This window comes from Pagrus major, chromosome 12 (assembly GCF_040436345.1).
Source record: "Pagrus major chromosome 12, Pma_NU_1.0".
Lineage (NCBI taxonomy): Eukaryota > Metazoa > Chordata > Actinopteri > Spariformes > Sparidae > Pagrus > Pagrus major.
Window position 1 is genome coordinate 26383568 of NC_133226.1, and position 19093 is coordinate 26402660.

Genomic DNA, 19093 nt, shown 5'->3' on the forward strand with positions numbered 1-19093 from the left:
TATCTGAAGGTTATTAATGTGTAACCTTCTGAGAACCTTTAGGGATTGTTCCCTGAGGGTTTTCTAGAGGTTATTAATGTGTAACCTTATGAGAACCTTTAGGGATTGTTCCCTGAGGGTTTTCTAGAGGTTATTAATGTGTAACCTTCTGAGAACCTTTAGGGATTGTTCCCTGAGGGTTTTCTAGAGGTTATTAATGTGTAACCTTCTGAGAACCTTTAGGGATTGTTCCCTGAGGGTTTTCTAGAGGTTATTAATGTGTAACCTTATGAGAACCTTTAGGGATTGTTCCCTGAGGGTTATCTGAAGGTTATTAATGTGTAACCTTATGAGAACCTTTAGGGATTGTTCCCTGAGGGTTATCTGAAGGTTATTAATGTGTAGCTGCTAGAGAACCTTTAGGGATCGTTGCTCTGGGGGGTCCGGGGAACATTCCCCTACTCTTCAGGCAACGTTCATTGGTTGCTGTGTAATAACTAGAGCTGTCTGGGGTTAAAGGTGCAATATTTACCTCTGAAGTGTAGTGGAGTAGTAGCAGTAGCCACTCAAGTAAAGTATAAATACCTCAAACGTGTGCTTGAGTGCAATACTTCAACACAGGTGACAAATGAAACCTTTGGTAAATTGTTGCAACACATTAGTCCACAGTGGTTTTATTTTGAAACGTGCGGCAGGAAGTGCGCAGTTCCAACATGGCGGACTTGATGGCGCTGGTCAGCAGCAGCAGCCCGCAGGAGGGACCGGCGGGACCGCGACGGGCCACAGCCGACACTCACCCCGAACTGATCACACCACAGCCCGGACTCCGCCGCCAGTGATGGACCGGCGGTAGCGGCGGTGTCTGACGCTGTTTCGCGGTGTTTTAGCCCGTAGCTGGTGAAGCTAACGCGGCAGAGTTTAGCTAACTTAGCGGGATTGTTTCTTCCAGCGGGGAGGAAGTTTCGCCGCGGCGGAGGAAACACGAGAGGAAACCGGGGAGGGCCGAAACATCCCGACATGGAGGACTCCGGCTCGGCCCTGGAGAAGAATGTGGCCGACCTCACGGTGATGGACGTGTACGACATCGCCGCGGTGGTGGGCCAGGAGTTCGAGCGGATCATAGACCAGTACGGCTGCGAGGCTCTGTCCCGGCTCATGCCCAAGGTGGTGCGGGTGCTGGAGATCCTGGAGGTGATGGTGAGCCGCAGCAGCATCAGCCCCGAGACCGAGGAGCTGCGGCTGGAGCTGGACAAGCTGCGGCTGGAGCGGCTGGACCGGCTGGAGAAGGAGAAGAAGCACCGGAAGGTCTGGTACCGCACCGCGACAGGCCCCGATAACCCGACATGACCCAACAGAACCCAACAGAACCCAGCAGAACCCAATAGAACCCACTATAACCCAGTATCAGACAGATTACAGGTTCAGATCCTGGTGTACTCCAAATAAAAGCCCTCCATTGAAAATGTCACTTAATATTATAACTTTTATTACTTAAGTAAAAGTACAATTACTCTTTTTTCTCAATTAAAAATGCCACTTATTATTATTTTAAGTATTATTTACTTGATAACAAGTACAATTACTCCATTACTTCCATTGAAAAATGAAAATGTCACTTAAGTATTCTGATATTTATTTACTTTATTGGTAATTTACTACCATCTGCAAGTAAAAGTCTTCCTTTGAAAATGTAACTTAAGTATTATAAGTCTTATTTACTTGAGTAAAAGTACCAATACTCCATTTGTAAGTAAAAGTATTCCACAGAAATTGTAATTTAAGTATTATAAGTCGTATTTACTTGAGTAAAATTACTACTACTCCATTTACAAGTAAAAGTCCTCCATTGAAAATTGAAAATGTCACTTAAGTATTCTGATATTTATTTACTTTATTGGTAATTTACTACCATCTGCAAGTAAAAGTCTCCCTTTGAAAATGTAATTTAAGTATTATAAGTCTTATTTACTTGAGTAAAAGTAGCATTACTCTGTTTCTAATGAAAAGTCGGCCTTTGACAATGTTACTTAAGTGTTTTTTACTTAATTAAAAGTAACATTACTCCATTTGTAAGTAAAAGTATTCCACAGAAATTGTAATTTAAGTATTATAAGTCATATCTACTTGTGTAAAATTACTACTACTCCATTTACAAGTAACAGCCCTCCATTGAAAATGTCACTTAATATTATAACTTTTATTACTTAAGTAAAAGTACAATTACTCTTTTTTCTCAATTTAAAAACGCCACTTAGGTATTTTAAGTATTATTTACTTGATAACAAGTACAATTACTCCATTTACAAGTAAAAGTCCTCCATTGAAAATTGAAAATGTCACTGAAGTATTCTGATATTTATTTACTTGAGTAAATCATTACTTATCATTACTCCACCTGCAAGTAAAAGTCTTCCTTTGAAAATGTAACTTAAGTATTATAAGTCTTATTTACTTGAGTAAAAGTAGCATTACTCTGTTTCTAATGAAAAGTCAGCCTTTGACAATGTTACTTATTTAAGTGTTTTTTACTTAATTAAAAGTAACATTACTTGAGTAAAAGTACCAATACTCCATTTGTAAGTAAAAGTATTCCACAGAAATTGTAATTTAAGTATTATAAGTCGTATTTTCTTGAGTAAAATTACTACTACTCCATTTACAAGTAGAAGTCCTCCATTGCAAATGTCACTTAAGTTTTCTGAGAGTCTAATTTACTTGATAAAATGTAACATTACTCAATTTGCAAGTAAAAGTCGAACAGAGAAATTGTAACTTAGGTATGATAAGTCTTATTTACTCAGGTAAAAGTATTATAAGTATTATTTACTAAGTATTATTTATTGTAACAGTGGCTGATTTTTGTTTTGGTAATTGATTAGTCGACTAATCAGATCGTAAATACTACAGTTGTTTTATTACAGTGCGTCATATTTTAAAAGCTCTTCATATGTTTTACTGTCAGCTGTTGATTTATAAAGTTACTTAAACCATCAGATTAATGTGATGGAGTGAAACATTTCCCAAATGCAGTTGTGTAAAAGTATCATGAAATGGAAATACTCAAGTGAAGTACAGATACTTGAGTAATTGTACTTAGTTACTTGATCTAAGTCACTCAGTCGGATACTTCCTGTTTGTTTAGTTGCAGATGATGACGGCTGAAGGAAACTTTGTTCCCGAGTCAGCAGGAAAATGTTTCTCCTTTCACACTCGAGTTATATTTGTCAGATGAGAGATTGTTTCCAATTAGTCATCAAATCACGACAAAGGTTCAAGATTACAACGTCTGAAGTTAAAGAGACAAAATAATCAGTCCTCCTGTAACTATTCATCCTGTTACAAGACACTGGACCGTCAAAGTGATTGTGAAGCTGTTATTTTAAGGTAGAAAACCACAGTGTGTTTGCTTTAAAGGTGCAATATGCACAACTTTTGGTTGAAAACATTCAAAACGTCACTTAAATTATAAACATGATGTGAAGGAATAACAGTTTTGACATGAAGACTCTGTGTTGTGCTAGCAGAGCAAAAACCAACACGTCCCTGGTGCTCCGAGCTCCCGGTACAGACTGCTAGCTTCACAGCTAACTTTGCTAACTAGCCAACAGCAGCTACAGTTAGCAGTTACTGCAGCGGTAACCTGTCCCTTACTTGCTGTGAGTATGAATCCAACAGGTGGCCAGTCTTACATATTGCACCTTTAATGCACTAAAGTAGAGACATTTTTGAGGAAACCTGCTCTTTATCAGACTTGATACATTTACCTCTTTGTCCTGAACAGGCAGCAATAAAAATGAAACCACCTTTGTCTTTTAATTGAACTGAAAACAACACATATGCGTCTTAAATGTGACAAGAAGCCTCAAGTAGACACTTTTCTAAGCTCACAAGCAAAAACAACAAAAATAAAACCAAGACTGAGCTGTCAGATAAACGCAGTGTTGTAGAAGTAAGGGGTATAAAATAGCGTGAAATGGAAATGATTAAATCAAAATGGTACTTATGGTCATTGAGTAAATGTTCTCCACCACTGCTGATGAGACCTTATTTAAACTCAGTATCGAGTATCACAGACACACTGTCCTGTCTGAATACTTGTAAACGAAGGTCACAGCTCAGAGTCAGGCTGCTCGCTGCTATAAAAAAAGTTTATGTTTCTCGTGACGGTGACGGAGCGACGGTGAACACGGTCACAGGTTCACTGATTAACTGTGTCTCATGAGTGTGATAAAGTGGATCTTTCTGCCGTGACTGAGAGGACAGTCAGCTCCTGTGTGGTTCACATGGATCACAACACAACTGCAAAAATACACGCTGCTAAACTCAACATCACAGAAGTCTGTGGTGGGAAAGTATCGTACAGATGGGAGGGGTAGAGTTAGGGTTAGGGTTAGGGTTAGGACGGGGTCAACTAGAAGCATCAGGGTTTTTTTCCTTATTGATGCATGCTCACTGGCTGCAAAGGCAGTGTCCAACAAAGTCAGAGTAAAAATAAATACAATAATTATTATATTGAAAAGCAGTCAACAGGTAAACAAATGATCGAAATGGTTACGGCAGAAGCAGAGATATCACCTTTTTTATTCCACGCATTCTTCTTTCTTTTCAAAACATGGAGCCTACATTACCCACGATGCAACTCAGCCGCTGAGTGACATCACTGGAGGCGATAAAGAGCCGAAGTCACGTCCCTGCCAGTTTCCCTCATGGGACCTTATTTCAGAAAACCTTTGTATGAAAGTGAATGAAGAGACAAATAATGTATTGATCCTGTTTGAATCGTGTCTTGAATCACACAGATGATGTTTGTCAATCAAAAGATAATTTTCAGAGTCAATAAAGTCTCAGTTTGTCATCAAACTAATGAAACATCAGACTAAAAATACGTCATTGTAAAGACGACACAGCCAACAGCCTCGTTAGTGACGTCGTCTCCTCACTGAAACATTGCAGAGCTGCTCCTGTATATCAGCAGCTCACAGAACTGAACCAGAACCAGCTCTCCTGTCACAGAACTGCAGTTGTCAATATGAGCAGATTTATTGTGATTTTCATCTTTTTTACGACCTTTTCTGAGCCCAGTCGGCTCCATGTTGATGCTGGTGACGTGTGTTGAGCGAGAGGATGTAGTTCACTGAAACTACATGAGATTTTGCTTTAATTACAACAAACTGAGACTTCATTGACTTGAAAATGTATCTTTTAATTTACAAACATCATCTGTGTGATTCATGACACGATCCAAACAGGATCACAGAATTATTTATCTCTCTTTATTCGCTACCGTGTGAAGTTTTTCTTGAATAAGGTCCCATGGGGTCCACCGGAAGGGGCGTGACTTCGGCTTTCTATTTATCAGATTACATGCAGCTTCCTCTGGAGTCACAGAAGGCTTTATACTACATTTTTCACATGTGCAGTAGAGCTGTGCACGACCTGTAAACACACTTTAATGTGTAAACTTGGTGGAGTTACCCTTTAATCTCTTTTCCTTATCATAAACACGGCATATAATCAGAAGGCTTTACGGTGCTCTTCACGGCTCCACAGATACGGAAACAGGCGTGTTAATCCTTCATGTGGAGACAGATTCAGGTCTGAGAGCACAGTCGAGCTTTTCTCTGCAAACAGACGGTGACAAATTAAAGGAAAACGTGAATAAACCAGAGGAGCAACAGAACCAATGCTGATGCTTTGATACAGGACACAAGGGTTCACTGAGGCTTCATCCTCAGAAATATACATATTAAAATAATTTACTTTAGTTAAAGTAGCTGTGAAAATACTCCAGTACAGTCAAATGTCCTGCATTCAAAACCTCACTGAAGTAAAAGGAGTCATAGTGCAGTAAAATTTTTTTTTTTTTGTTTAAGGTTGACTACTTCATATACTGTTATGTAGTTTAATCTACAGCAATGCATTTTAGATGCATCACTTCACACCTGGCATTAACATACATCACGAGTGACCGCTTCCCCGCTCTCAGTTGTCTGAGACAGCTTTTTACAAAGTTTATAAAGTTTGTCGTAGCTCAACAACTCATAAATTGCATGATTTTTCAAGGGTGACTGGAGGCTTTCTCCACAGGTGACATAGTAGAAGTAGCTTATATTGGCTTCTGTTTATTGTATTTGCAGAATTTGACATGTTTACCTTCAACAAAAAGCCTCCTTATATAAATTTAGTGTAAATGGTGAGTAAGTAAGTAAGACAGACTGGTACAGCGAAGCCTCCGCAAACTGACACTTTTTACAAGGAAAGAAAAACTTTTTGTATGACGTTCACACCTGCACGGATGTTAATAACAGGTCTGAACAGGATTTTCTATAAGAGCATCATATGTTTGTATCGTGGCCGTCCTGTGAGAACCATCTCTAAAAAGTTACAATTTTCTCAACATATAAAGAAACTGCATCCTTCAGTTTATCAGAAAATGATATAATATGTGTTTTTAGGAGCTGGAGCTGGTGGAGGATGTCTGGAGAGGAGAAGCTCAGGACCTGCTCACTCAGATCGCTCAGCTGCAGGAGGAGAACAAAAGCCTCCTCACCAACATGTCCATCAAAGACCCCATGAGTGAGGAGGACCTGCAGAGGCACGAGGGTGAGGAGCTCGAAACACACACATAAAGCAGGTTTTATTCACTTTAGATGCTCATATATTGTGATAAATCCTTCGGACGTTATTCAGCAACAACTGGTCGATTAATAGTTTAATCTCCAAACCGACCAATGTGAGGATTTTTTTCAGTTTTTTCTGTTTATATCATCGTAAACTGAAAGTCTTTGGAGGTTTTGGACTGTTGGTTGGACAAAACAATATTTGCTGACATTAGTTTCGTTTTTTCACCCTTTTTTAGAAAGTTTATAAACCAAACAAGAAAATTATGAGCAGATAAATTGATAATGAAAATAGTGTCTGTCTTATTGAGAGTTAGATGAGAATTGGTACAGCTCTCATGTCTGTACGGTAAATATGAATGGAGAGCCAGCAGCTTAGCCTAGCTTAGCTTAGCATAAACACTGGAAACCGGTGGAAAGAGCTAGCCTGGCTCTGTCCGAAGGTAAGAAAACCTGCCTGCCGGCCCCTATAAAGCTCGTTGATTAACACTTTATATCTATATAATACGTACAGACGTCACAGTATCATAAGTAACACATAAAATTAAAAAAGACTTGAATTGTTTGCTACCTGTTGTTTGTGTTCTGGTTTTGCAGAAAACTTTCGCTGACACTCTCTCTCCCTGTTCTGCCCACAGTCTCACACACATACACACACACACACACACACACACACACACAAAGGAAGCCTTCTCTGTATCTGATCGTGAGCCAGTCTTGTCTCTGCATCAGAGGCTCTCGTGGTTTCACACAGAGGCCACAGTCACCCAGACACACTGTGGACAGACCAGCCTCAGTGTACAGGCACACCTGCTAGACACGCACGCACGCACACACACACACACACACACACACACACAAACACACACACACGCACACACACGTGCATGCATGCTTGCACACAAATCAGACTTCCTTCTGCACAGCTCTGTCCAATGACTTTCCTCCAATAAAAAACAGATTATAAAGAATAAAACTGATTAAAAATCTACTCTGCCTGCTTGTTCTCGTCTGTGCCTTCTCTCCCTCCCTCACCGTCTCCTCTCTGTGGCCACCAGGTATGACGGAGAGAGAGAGGCAGGTGATGAAGAAGCTGAAAGAGGTGGTGGACAAGCAGAGGGACGAGATCAGAGCCAAGGACCGCGAGCTCACGCTGAAAAACGAGGACATAGAAGCAGTAAGGCGACTCAGAGATGTCACACATCAAACTATCTTATGAAGCTACGTTGACGTGTCGGAGCAACAATTATAAGCTGGTTAATAGGGTCAATCAACAGAAAGTTAATCAGCAAATATTTTGATAGTTGATTAATTAATTGGTCAATGTCAAATATCTCTTATTCCTGCTTCTCAAATGTGAATATTTGCTGTTTTTCTTTGTCATTTATGTCATTAAGTTGAATTTCTTTAAATGGAGCAGATTATGTGACATCTATCGTGGCTCTGAGTTATTTGGGAAATGGCATTTTTTTCACTATTTTTAAGTAGAGCTGCAACAAACAGTTATTTTCATTGTCAGAGAGGAGGAAAGAAACCAGAAAATACTCACATTTAACAAGCTTTCACATTTCAGAGATTAAACAATTAATCTGCTTGAATGAATTTGGTTTGTTGAAGAGCAGCAACATGATTCAGTCCAGTCTAATTTCAGCAGGCCTGGACGGGTGCTCACATTTTAATGTTGCACAACATCGTGCTATTTTTAGCTGCAGTAGATTGGATACAGTAGGAGGATAACACACAGTAGGTCGAGGCAAAACAATAATCTGAAAAATGGGTCAGTTAACTGTGAATTTAGTGTTTCCTGCAGATAAACAAGGCAGACAGTATGACGTGTCGTAGCAGGAAAGGCATACGTGTAACTGATAACAATATTGATGGCTGTATACACAAAGTGCACCTTTTAAAACGGGGTGCACTTGATAATAAGGTTTTTCAGCTGTTTCCTCATGATTTTCCTGTATTTTGTGTTCGTGCAGCTCCAGCAGCAGCAGTCACGCCTCATGAAAATCAACCACGACTTGAGACATAAAATCTCGGTGGTGGAGGCGCAGGGGAAGGCACTGATCGAGCAGAAGGTGGAACTGGAGGCCAGCGCTCAGGCGCGGGGGCAGGAAGTCAGTGCCCTTCGGCAGGAAGTCGCACGCTTGAGGGAACGACTTCAAGGAGAACTTCCAGCCCAGAACCCTGAGGAGCAGCCACCTCAGCCCCCCTCACCTGCAGAGGTAACGCAGCACAGGAAACCGTGAACAGATGTTAGTGGCGCAGTCCAAGTTTAAGTCTGTTTTAAAAGGTATATCATCCTCGTTCCCCCTCAGTCTATCTTATCTAATAAAGTTAAAGGAACAGTTCACCCATTAAGGAAAATTCACTCATTATCCTCCCCCCATGCTGATGTAAAGTCAGGTGAAGTCTCGTAGTCCACAAAACATTTCTGGAGCTTCACAGCAAAACAGAGTTGTAGCATTCTGCTAAACAACTGAAGTAGATGGAGACAACCCAAAAAAACCCACAAAATGGCTCCAGAAAAACAAAATTTGATACGAAGATGTTATTTACACTCAACACGTAGTCAAGTTTGTGCACCCGCTTCAACACTTTTAGCTTTGCAGCTAGTTTTCTGCTTTAAAAAGGTTGTAAATAACATTTTTTCAAATCAATTTGGGATCTCAGGGATTCAGGAGACTTGGATTATGTTGGATGAGCTGTATGGAGCCATATTAGGTTTTTGTTTTTTTTTACGTTTTAAAACAAGTCCTCAGCTACTTCAGTTGTTTAGGAGAATGCCGCAATGCTATTTTGCTTTGAAACTCCAGAAATGTTTTGTGGACTACGACTTTTCATCGGCACAGGGGTGAGTAGATAATGATTGAATTTTCATTTTTGGGAGAACTTTTCCTCTAAACTGTCTAAAAAAGTCATAAAAACAGATTTATAGGAACAATTTGACATCTTGAGAAATGCACATGTTCGCTTATTTTGCAGAGAGTTGGACTGATACCAGTCTCTTGTTTGTCAGAACCAGTAATTTTCCACTGAAGTCATGTAGCGTTTACCCAAATTGCGAATAGACAAATCGGATAAATACCCAAAGTATGGCTGTGTCATTAATCATCAATAATGTGGATATAATGACTAAGTGGGTAAACGTAAGTATTAAAACAAGTAGAACGGTCTGGTGAGTTCAGAAAATGACATCACTTTGCTGTAAGTGGCCTTTAAAACCAGGAGAAGACGACACTTATCCATAATCTAATCGATATATTGACCAACCCCTAAACAGGATTAACTAGGATCCCTTCGTACACATAATAAAGTGTCTTTTACTCCACCAGCGTGGTAAAGCTGCTTCAGTGGTGTTGGGTGCTGAGGGCTGGTCAGACACATCTGACCCCTCTGAGCTGATGCTGGGTGGGTTTGACCCGCCCCTGCGACCCCTTCCTGGTTCCCTCAGCCCAGAGGGACACGAGGATGAGGAGGCTGAGGACGAGGCGGTGTTGCTCTGGGTAATAAAGAAGTGCTAGTTAGTGAACCAGAGTGGTGTGATTGTCCCGACTCTAACTCCAAACCTGCACTCCCCTCTCAGAAGAACGGCCACATGGGTAGAAAGAAAAAAAACAGCTAGTGGACTAACATTTGTGTGACCCATGAGAAGTGCTCGGCATGGGTGTTGACAAACTAACAGAGAGTCAGTAGGATTCGTCGCTCCAGCTGGGTGAGACCTTCTGGACGACTGCACCGATGACCTTTCTAAATATAGATCACTTCAGCAGCTCAGACTCTAACAGCACTCGAAGTTGTCCTTTAATGCACCGTGATCCAGAAACTGTGACAATAGAAAAGTTTGTTTTAAGTCCAACTGAAATCAAATGGTTCAAAGATGGCAACCTCTGTATTAATTCATCATTCCTGTAGTGTGACATATATCTGTTTACGTCCTGTCCCTCTACAGCGACGTTATGTTCACCTATAACCTTCGTTTTTTCATCCTTAACTTACTTTAGTTTTCCCACCTAGCTTTGAATGTATTGTTCGTTTTTGTATATAGTGTTTTTAATTATTTTGATAATCACCTCAGTGTCTCAGACAAACATTACCAACATTAGAGGTCACTATGGCTCTTTCCTGCACTCGGGGGCCTGAAAGAGCTGCCAAAAATTAAAGTGACTGACGTACACTGTCCTACGAAAGTGAGCAGTAAAGCTCCGACCTCATTGCTCATGAACTCGACGGTGCTTTTCTTCAATTTAGTAGCCAGAAAAGTTTTTGTCTCTTTGGAGGAAGCTAAAGATACAAATAAGTCAGATTTGCACAACTTTAAAATGGGTTAAAAAAGATGTGGATGGAAACTGACTAAGAGCTGGAAAAAGCTGCCTGCAACACAAGAACCACAGACTTTAAACAACCAGCTTCATATTTCCTGCTCTTGATCTGAAACATGGCTTGTTGAACACCAAACCAAACATTCACCAAAGAAAAATGAAAGTTTGCAAGTTAGATCAGCTCAGCTGCAGCGCAGTAGACGGCATGTAAATGTACCTGCAAATGTTCTTGGGTCTGGTTTGATGCCGGTGTGTCGTTTACTCTTTAGAAACCAACCAACAGCATGCTGTCAGCTATCTCTCCAAATGACTTTTTTCTTCTTTCTTTAAAGAAAAACAGTTGACAATGAATTCAAAACAAACTACATTATTTTTGACGGCACAAGGAGGTGACTAAATGTGATTTCAGTTGGACTTAAACGTCGTTTTAGATACATATTATTTAAAATTACAGCCTTTTTTTGTTGTTCGACGCATGAGCGACTTCTGCCAGCTGCATGTGTTGTCAAAGTCTGTCAGGTGTTTTTTTTGTCAGTCAGTGAATGTGCCGAGTGTGCCGAGTTAAAAAAACAGAGTTTAAGCGTAAAGGGAGGAGGGAAGGGCGAACATATTTATTGGAACAAGGCCTGATGTCTGACTTAGAGTTCATCGTTTGCCACCAGGAGGCGATGTGCGATGAGGACATGCCTGCTGTGTTCCAATATTTTACCAAGGTATCCTCACTTCCTTCCCTTCCCGTCCTTCCTTCCTTTTCTCTGGTTTTGTTTCCTCTTTGTGACGCATTTGTCTGTCCGCAGGAGGCGTTGTGCGATGAGGATGCGGGAGGCCTGGACCCAAAGGACCCCAACCGGCCCCGGTTCACCCTGCAGGAGCTGAGGGACGTCCTCCACGAGAGGAACGAGCTCAAGGCCAAAGTCTTCCTGCTGCAGGAGGAGCTGGCCTACTACAAAAGGTACTTACAGACATATATTTCAAGCTGAGGAGATGGATTTTCACAATAGCATGATTATGGCGAAGTTGTTGCTAATAATGATGCTCTGTTTCTGCAGCGAGGAAACAGAAGATGAGATTGTTACTCCCAGTCCTTCTCCCTCACCTGAACTGAGGACTCGCTCTCGTTCTTCAGCCCAGCCAGAGTCGGGAATCAAACGCCTGTATGTTGTCCTCACATGCCTCCAACTGCATTCTCAGACACATCTGCCCATAAAAACACTTGTTCCTCACTTTGAGATTCAAATCACAGTCACTCAGATTACTTTGCATGCGCTGGGTAAAGGCTAATTAAAATGGTCCCTGCATGCTCAAACATGCACAACATTACTCTTCAAGACATATGCAAATGAAATCTTGGCTCAAGCTTGTGCTTCATGAGAGAAGTCACATCTCTTCAACAGCAGTAACTGACATTTGGGACAATTTAAGACTGATGACATCAGCTTTGTGTCTGTTTGAGTATCATCTGATAATATTCGACTACCCTCCATGTACACAGGTAGTCACACATTTTGAAAGATGATTGATTAGTTAACAAAATGTCATCAACAAGAACCACATTTGCACCAAATTTAAAATGTAACTACAAGACTAGTTGTTTCCAATTTAAAAAATGACTTTAAGTGATTATAACTGGAAACAGCTCATGCACACGCCCGTGTGTGTTTGGCCTGTAATAACACAGATATATATATGTATTAGGAAGGGGTCATGATTATCTAATATTTGAATAGTCGTTAAATTAGAAACATTCTAACACTTCATGCGACAGTGGTTTTGTCTGGAAACATTTATTTTCCCTTGTTTTTACTGGCACCTGGAAATAACACGATACCTCCAGGTACCAGGTTATTACAGGCGTTGCTAGAACCACGTTATTATTACCAGGCTCTGGCAAAACATGTGTAGCACAGTCTTTTCCACATGAGGTCAATATGAACAGCAGATCATTGAATAATTCCCGGTTGACTATCGAATTGCATTTTTGATTGAAATGCCCATCCCTAATACGTATATATTTATATAAATATATGAAGGAAATAATATATATAGGGATGTGTACATATGTATGTGTGTGTATATATGTGTATACATATATATGTATGTGTGTGTGTGTGTGTATAAATATGTGTATATGTATAGATATATAATGTAATATGCACAGAGATATAAATACCTATGAGTACCATAACATAATGTAGTATGTATAAATATGAGTTAACAGGATATGAATAATACACATCAGTACTGTAGCTGTGATGTTGAACACGGTGCACTGAGCCTTCTTCAGAACCAGTCACCACTCTGTGTGCTTGTCATGTTTTGGTCGTGGGGCAGGTACATCACATGACACACACATGTAATCATGTTGTGTTTTCTCGTTCCTGCACCCCTTCTGTTTTTCTACCTTCACTAAAATGACTTAAGGCATGATGACTTCTCTTGTTTGAGTTGTGACGGGAACTTTACTTGAAGTTTGGGTGGAACAGAGGTCAAAGGTTGATGTGGTCCCTGTCTCCCCCCTGTCCGCCCCCCCTCCTCCCTCCTCTCTGTTTATATCTCTTCCTGTTTGTGCTTGTGTGTCTTCACCTCTGTGTAACAGGATCTTCACAGCCATTATGCCGATGGTGGCGGCTGGTTTGATCCCAGATGACCCCACTTTACAGCCAATCAGACGTCTCGTATCACTTGTATGACTCTATATTCGGTTGGCTTCAGAGTCTGTCACTTTCTCAGCTAACAGCTTACATCCCCTTGCATGTGCCGGGGCCGCTTTTTGAGCCTTTTTTCCCACCTTTGTAGTATTCTGATTGGCTGATTGTGGGGCTGTCTTATCACAACCGTAGAGTGGGATGATTGTGGATCGTACAAATCAGCCAGTCAGAATATAAACATGTAGTCTGTCTCGTCTTTTCCCTCACTGACCACAGTAACAACTCAACGTCTGAGCTCTAAACTCAAAAGAATAATTGAAAAACTAAAACACTTTGGCTAGAGTTAGTGATTGAAGCTAATTCAAGACTTAATGTTTATTAAAACAGCACTGATCAGTTTTCAGAAAATGAGTTAATTCCAGTTATAATCTTCTGAATATTTTTTGTCATGCATTAAAGGAGAAGTTCACTCAAAAATTAAAACTCAGTCATCATCTCCTCACCTCTGTGCTGATGTAAAGTCAGGTGAAGTTTCATAGTCCACAAAACATTTCAGGAGCTTCACAGCAAAACAGAGTTGCAGCATTCTGCTAAACAACTGAAGTAGCTGGAGACTTGATTTAAAACGTAAAAAAATGGCTCCACACCCTCGACATGCAGTCCAGCTCGTGCACCCACTTCAGGCGAGATGCACGCTAACATGTAGCAGCTACGGTGAAGTATTCAGCTTCAAAAAGGGTGTAGATAACATCTTTCAAATCAATTTGGGATCTCTGGGCTTCCAGAGACTCGGAGTTTGCTGGACGAGCTGCTGTATGGAGCCATTTTGTTTATTTGTTTAAACATCTTTTCACTCTAGAAAAGCCTTCAGTGCCGTTCTTTGCTCTTCTTTAAGAAATGTTGTCCAGTTCTGATAAAACTGCTGCTACGGCTAATAATCGCTTCTCGCCGTCGTCACATCTATATCACGCCTGTAGCTGCCGCCTCCATTTCCTCAAAGGATGCTGACTAGCCACAAGTGTATATACCTTGAAGCCGGCATGATGGACTTGCGAGATTACAAACCTGTGATCTCACGAATCCAGCTGCCTCGCAAGTCTCCATCTACTAGTTGTTTAGGAGAACGCTGTTTTACTGTGAAGCTCCAGAAATGTTTTGTGGACTACGAAAACTTCACCTGACTTTCCATCAGCATGGAGGGAGGAGATGATGACTGAATTCGCCATTAATGTGCCAAAAATAATCCAGTTCGGATGTATTGATGTTGTTAAATGCCACATGTTGCTGTAAAATGTAACACTCTAACACGGCTTTACAACCTGACATCCACTGCACACACGACAGACGTGTAACTGTAAACCTGCTGTCGTCACTGAAGACATCTCCTCTGTCTCCTCTCCATCTTCTCCTCTCAGGTTTAGTTTCTTCTCACGCGACAAGCAGCGGGGCTCGCAGCGGAGTGGACAGTTCGACGTCGGCTCGTGGGCGGGGAAAGACGACGTGTACACAGAACAGGCCCAGGAGGCGTTACAGCACATGTAGTCACTGGAGAGGACTCGAACTCCAAAACTCTTAACACTCCATGTCCATCACTCGAGGCCGGCTTGTGGCGCGTCGACTGCTCACCAAAACCACCACTAGTGACTCACACCGCAGCTGAAACATCGTGTGCTTGAGGTGAGAAGGCCGACAGAAAGAAGAGTGACGGATCAGCTTGAACGAGGCTCCAGCTCAGATAAAGAAATCCTTAAAAACCTCTTAAAAAAAAGTTTATTTAAACACCTGAGAACCATACTGTTTATCTCAGAGAGTGATGGCACATACTGACTGTACAACTTTAGAAATAGAGCGTTTTTGGTGCCTGAAGGGCTTCACAGAGTCAGACGTGATTTCTGTAAACAGAAGAGCAGAGGGTAAACTCAAGTTGAAGGATGGAAAGTGGAAAGTTGTTGCAATCCAAGTGGTTATACGGAAGCCCTGAGAGGACAAGAACAAGAAACATTCTGCTGATTTATTTTCTAAGTCTGATCTCATTTGTCCTCTTGTGGATCAAGGATCATTTTTCTAAGTTACTTATTTTTGTCATACATGAAAACGGTTGAAAAATGTTTATTTTGTCAGAATCTTTTTCTTTTTTTTAAGCTACTTTTTTTCCATCTTGTTCCACTTTAAAACAAGTGGTAGTGTTAAAAAAAATATTTTCAGAAACCTAGAAAATGATCCTGGCAAAACCTTTTTTTTCACCTGTTTAGTTTTTTTTTATGGATGGAAAAAAGTAACTCTAAAATGATTCTGACAAAATCAAATCACCTGTTTTCACATATGAATAAAATTAATTAATTAAAAACTTATTTTTTAGAGTTTTGATCAGACTTTTTTTTTTTTTAAAATGGATCACCAGAATCTTTTCTTCCTCACTTGCCTCTCTGAGCTTCCGTAGGTTGATGATATGTTGGTAAATGAACAGAGTAAACGCAAGTGGATGAAAATTATGACACAGATGAAGGCGTGGGACACAAAAGTGTGCTGCAAATGATCCGTCAGAACATCTCCAGATGTCGACTTAATGGAAATGAGTTTTAAAGGGTTTCATCTCACGATCCCCATCGAAATATAAAGCTAACCTGCAAAGAAAACACTCAATCACGGCAGTTTTCCACTCACTCACAATAACAGCAACACTTTTGTGTCCCACTGATTTATTTAAAATTTCTGTCCTTGTTCATGTGGGCAGCTAGTCGGTCCGTCACCAGCATTTTGCAAAACTATGCAGCTCTACAAATATAAAGATTACGAGGCTCGTGTATAAAATGATGCCTAGAAACACAATTTAAAAGCTGAGCACAGACCAAGATGAACTGCTTTTATTTATAACATATATCGTGCAATAAACAAGCAAGTATGGAGGCCCATTTCTGCCAAGAAAAGAAAAAAGATGTCATGATTTGGTGTGATTAAATAATAGAAAATACTAAGAATTTTATAGAGTAGAGCAGGATTTAGTTGCAACAGCGCTTTCTAGTATTCTGTAATACCGGCACCTGTTTTCAGCACGGATGATCTGGTGATGTGAAGTGTTTACAGATCCAGTCTGATATTTATGATTTAAAATCTGGATGATTTCATCGTTACTTTCTGAGCTGGACCACAACAACCAATAGGAGACGCTTCCCGGAGCAGCTGACAGCGCTGACAACATTAGCTAACATACTGCTGCTGACCGAAACATAAAGTCTCACCTCCAGCTCTCTCTGAAGAATAGAAAACCTGCGCTGACTGTTTAACTTTTTGGTTTTTCTTCTTCTCCTGGCAGAAATGGGCCTCCATAAGTGAGTGAGCTCTTCTCTCTCACACACAGTTATTATTAAATGAACACTAATGTATCCGCTTCCTGTAAGAGCAATAGTTTATTCTTAAAAAGTGCCAAAGATGTCACAGCACATCATATATAATATATATTTTCTCACAATAACAGCAATATCAGAATCACCAGCTGAACCGAAGCAGGTGATTAATATAAAACTCTAAACAGCCCCGTCGGTATTAAACGAGCTGCCTGTGTGAAACTTTCCCTCTGAACTTATTTGTGTTTTTAAAATACCTGCGGAGAAGCACATTGATTTTAGTCGTCCGTCTGTATTTAGAGGAGAGACCGACTGATTTAAAACCTGATCAGAGCACATTTAAATGATCAGTCCTGTGATATTGCATAATTTTAATATTCAACAAATCAAATGAAAAGACCAAAGACATGTTCCTTTATTACCATTAACACACACACACACACACACACACACACACTATAGATTAACTATCGATCAGTATTTTTACGTTCAGTAATGACGACTGAGAGAAAACCACGATGATGGTTTACAAATGAAACACTACCAGTTGTACTTTTTCTTCTTCGCCGTTCTTCTCGTTGCATCAAAGTATCGATCGTTACTACGCCGATTGATGGATAATTGTTGGAGTGGAAATGAAGCTTGTGTTTGTGTGCGCCTGTTTCTACAATGACTAATATTTATATTAAAAGAGAATCGGGCGTACGCACAGCGCGTTAGGACGATATCTTAAAAAGACCAGGAGCCAGTGTTTTCTGGTCTGACAGCCACAGACAGAGTAGAGAAGTCAGAAAGTCTTGAGATATTTGTTATATTTGGTCTTTTCATGAGATAATTTAGATAAATAAAATGTAAAATAATAATGTTTTAACCTTCAAAATCATGAGTAAATTTGGCATATCAATAAGCCACTGAGATGTATTTTATTTTTAAAAAATCAACGAAAAGGCTTATTTACTTCTTGGTAATAATAGTTAACAAGAAAAATGAATTAATGTTCACGACGCAACATTAAACACATTTTTTAGTTTTTATAAACCTTCCTGTTTCATGTGTCTACACCCCAAATATCTGAAACCTTCAGCAACTTTCAGCAAACCCAATACTGACAAATACACAGCAATATAATATGCACCTGCAAAATGAGATTTTTTTTAAGAACTGGAACAGTTTGTACACGTTGTGCTTATAGGCATCATTTATACAGAGCCTCAAATACGAACCTGGTTTTAAAGCCGTGTTGTCAAATTGTAAATCACATAAATATTCCTCAGATTTTTGCTCAGGAGGCTGCAGAGAAGTTAGAAACGACCGAAACAGACTGAAGTTTTTAAAACGGTGAAACGAAGTGAATAAAGCAGAAGTGCCGAGTGTGGTTTATTTAAAACGTGCTAACTGATGGTTGCTGCTTCTGCTTTTGCCTTCATGCTTTAACACTGACTCATGTTTCACCCCTGAGAGGCCACGAAGAGCCGACGTTATCTTCGTTTATACTCACAGCGAGGTGAATAAATGAAGGTGACGAGTGTCGGAGCAGCTCACCTGTTCCACATATTCAGACAACATAGTGATATTTATTGCAGCAGTCTCATTCTGGACTACACCTGGAAGTCAAAGGGATCGGGACTATTTAGGCATGAAAACAGAGAAACGTAAAAAGGGAAATGTAGTCGAACAAGACGACCTGTCAGTGTTGATCATCTCTCACCTGTTTCCCTCATTAAAATGGATATTTAAACGATGTAATGAATGGATCAGTGCTTTATTAAACGAGCTGTCTCCTCAGTAATAAAAACTCTGTAATGTTTGAGGTGTTTGTCTGTTTTTTTAACAGTTATCACTATCGCTCTTTAAATCCCCCTCCGTCTGTTTTAGCTTCCGTCTCTTTAAGACCCCTCCTCCTGAATACCCAGCTCTGATTGGTCGGCTCACACACGCCTGAGGCAGCACCACTCACAACAACAGAGCTGTGATTGATTAATTATTAAGTGCCAAGCCACTGCAAGGCATAAATTATGCAAATGGTGTGACTCTGACATAGTGTGATGTCACAAAGTCACAGAATTAAAGGCGGGACTGCTGACGAGGCGTTTCAGGAGCAGTGTTTTCTGTGGGAGAGAGGAGCTTCTGTTTTAACCTTTTTAACTTACAAGATCTTTGACGTGCACAAGAACCAATAA

At 40.4% G+C, this 19093-nt stretch overlaps 1 protein-coding gene across 1 annotated transcript; it reads left to right on the forward strand.

Annotated features, from left to right (window-relative positions):
• Nucleotides 1–757: 757 nt before the first annotated feature.
• Nucleotides 758–18720, forward strand: rilpl1 (Rab interacting lysosomal protein-like 1). Its single transcript, XM_073478656.1, has 7 exons — nucleotides 758–1284; nucleotides 6435–6582; nucleotides 7658–7776; nucleotides 8579–8824; nucleotides 11719–11873; nucleotides 11971–12075; nucleotides 14985–18720. Exons 1-7 carry the CDS (start codon nucleotides 997–999, stop codon nucleotides 15109–15111), a joined length of 1188 nt encoding a protein of 395 aa, XP_073334757.1. The 5' UTR covers nucleotides 758–996; the 3' UTR covers nucleotides 15112–18720.
• The last annotated feature ends 373 nt before the right edge of the window (nucleotides 18721–19093 follow it).

Bases quoted from the DNA above. Each gene is read 5' to 3' on its own strand.
- rilpl1 (XM_073478656.1), top strand. From the start codon at position 997: ATGGAGGACTCCGGCTCGGCCCTGGAGAAGAATGTGGCCGACCTCACG. The intron at 8,825-11,718 runs GTAACGCAGCAC...GTCTGTCCGCAG, and splicing joins AGCCCCCCTCACCTGCAGAG to GAGGCGTTGTGCGATGAGGA. The intron at 11,874-11,970 runs GTACTTACAGAC...CTGTTTCTGCAG, and splicing joins GAGCTGGCCTACTACAAAAG to CGAGGAAACAGAAGATGAGA.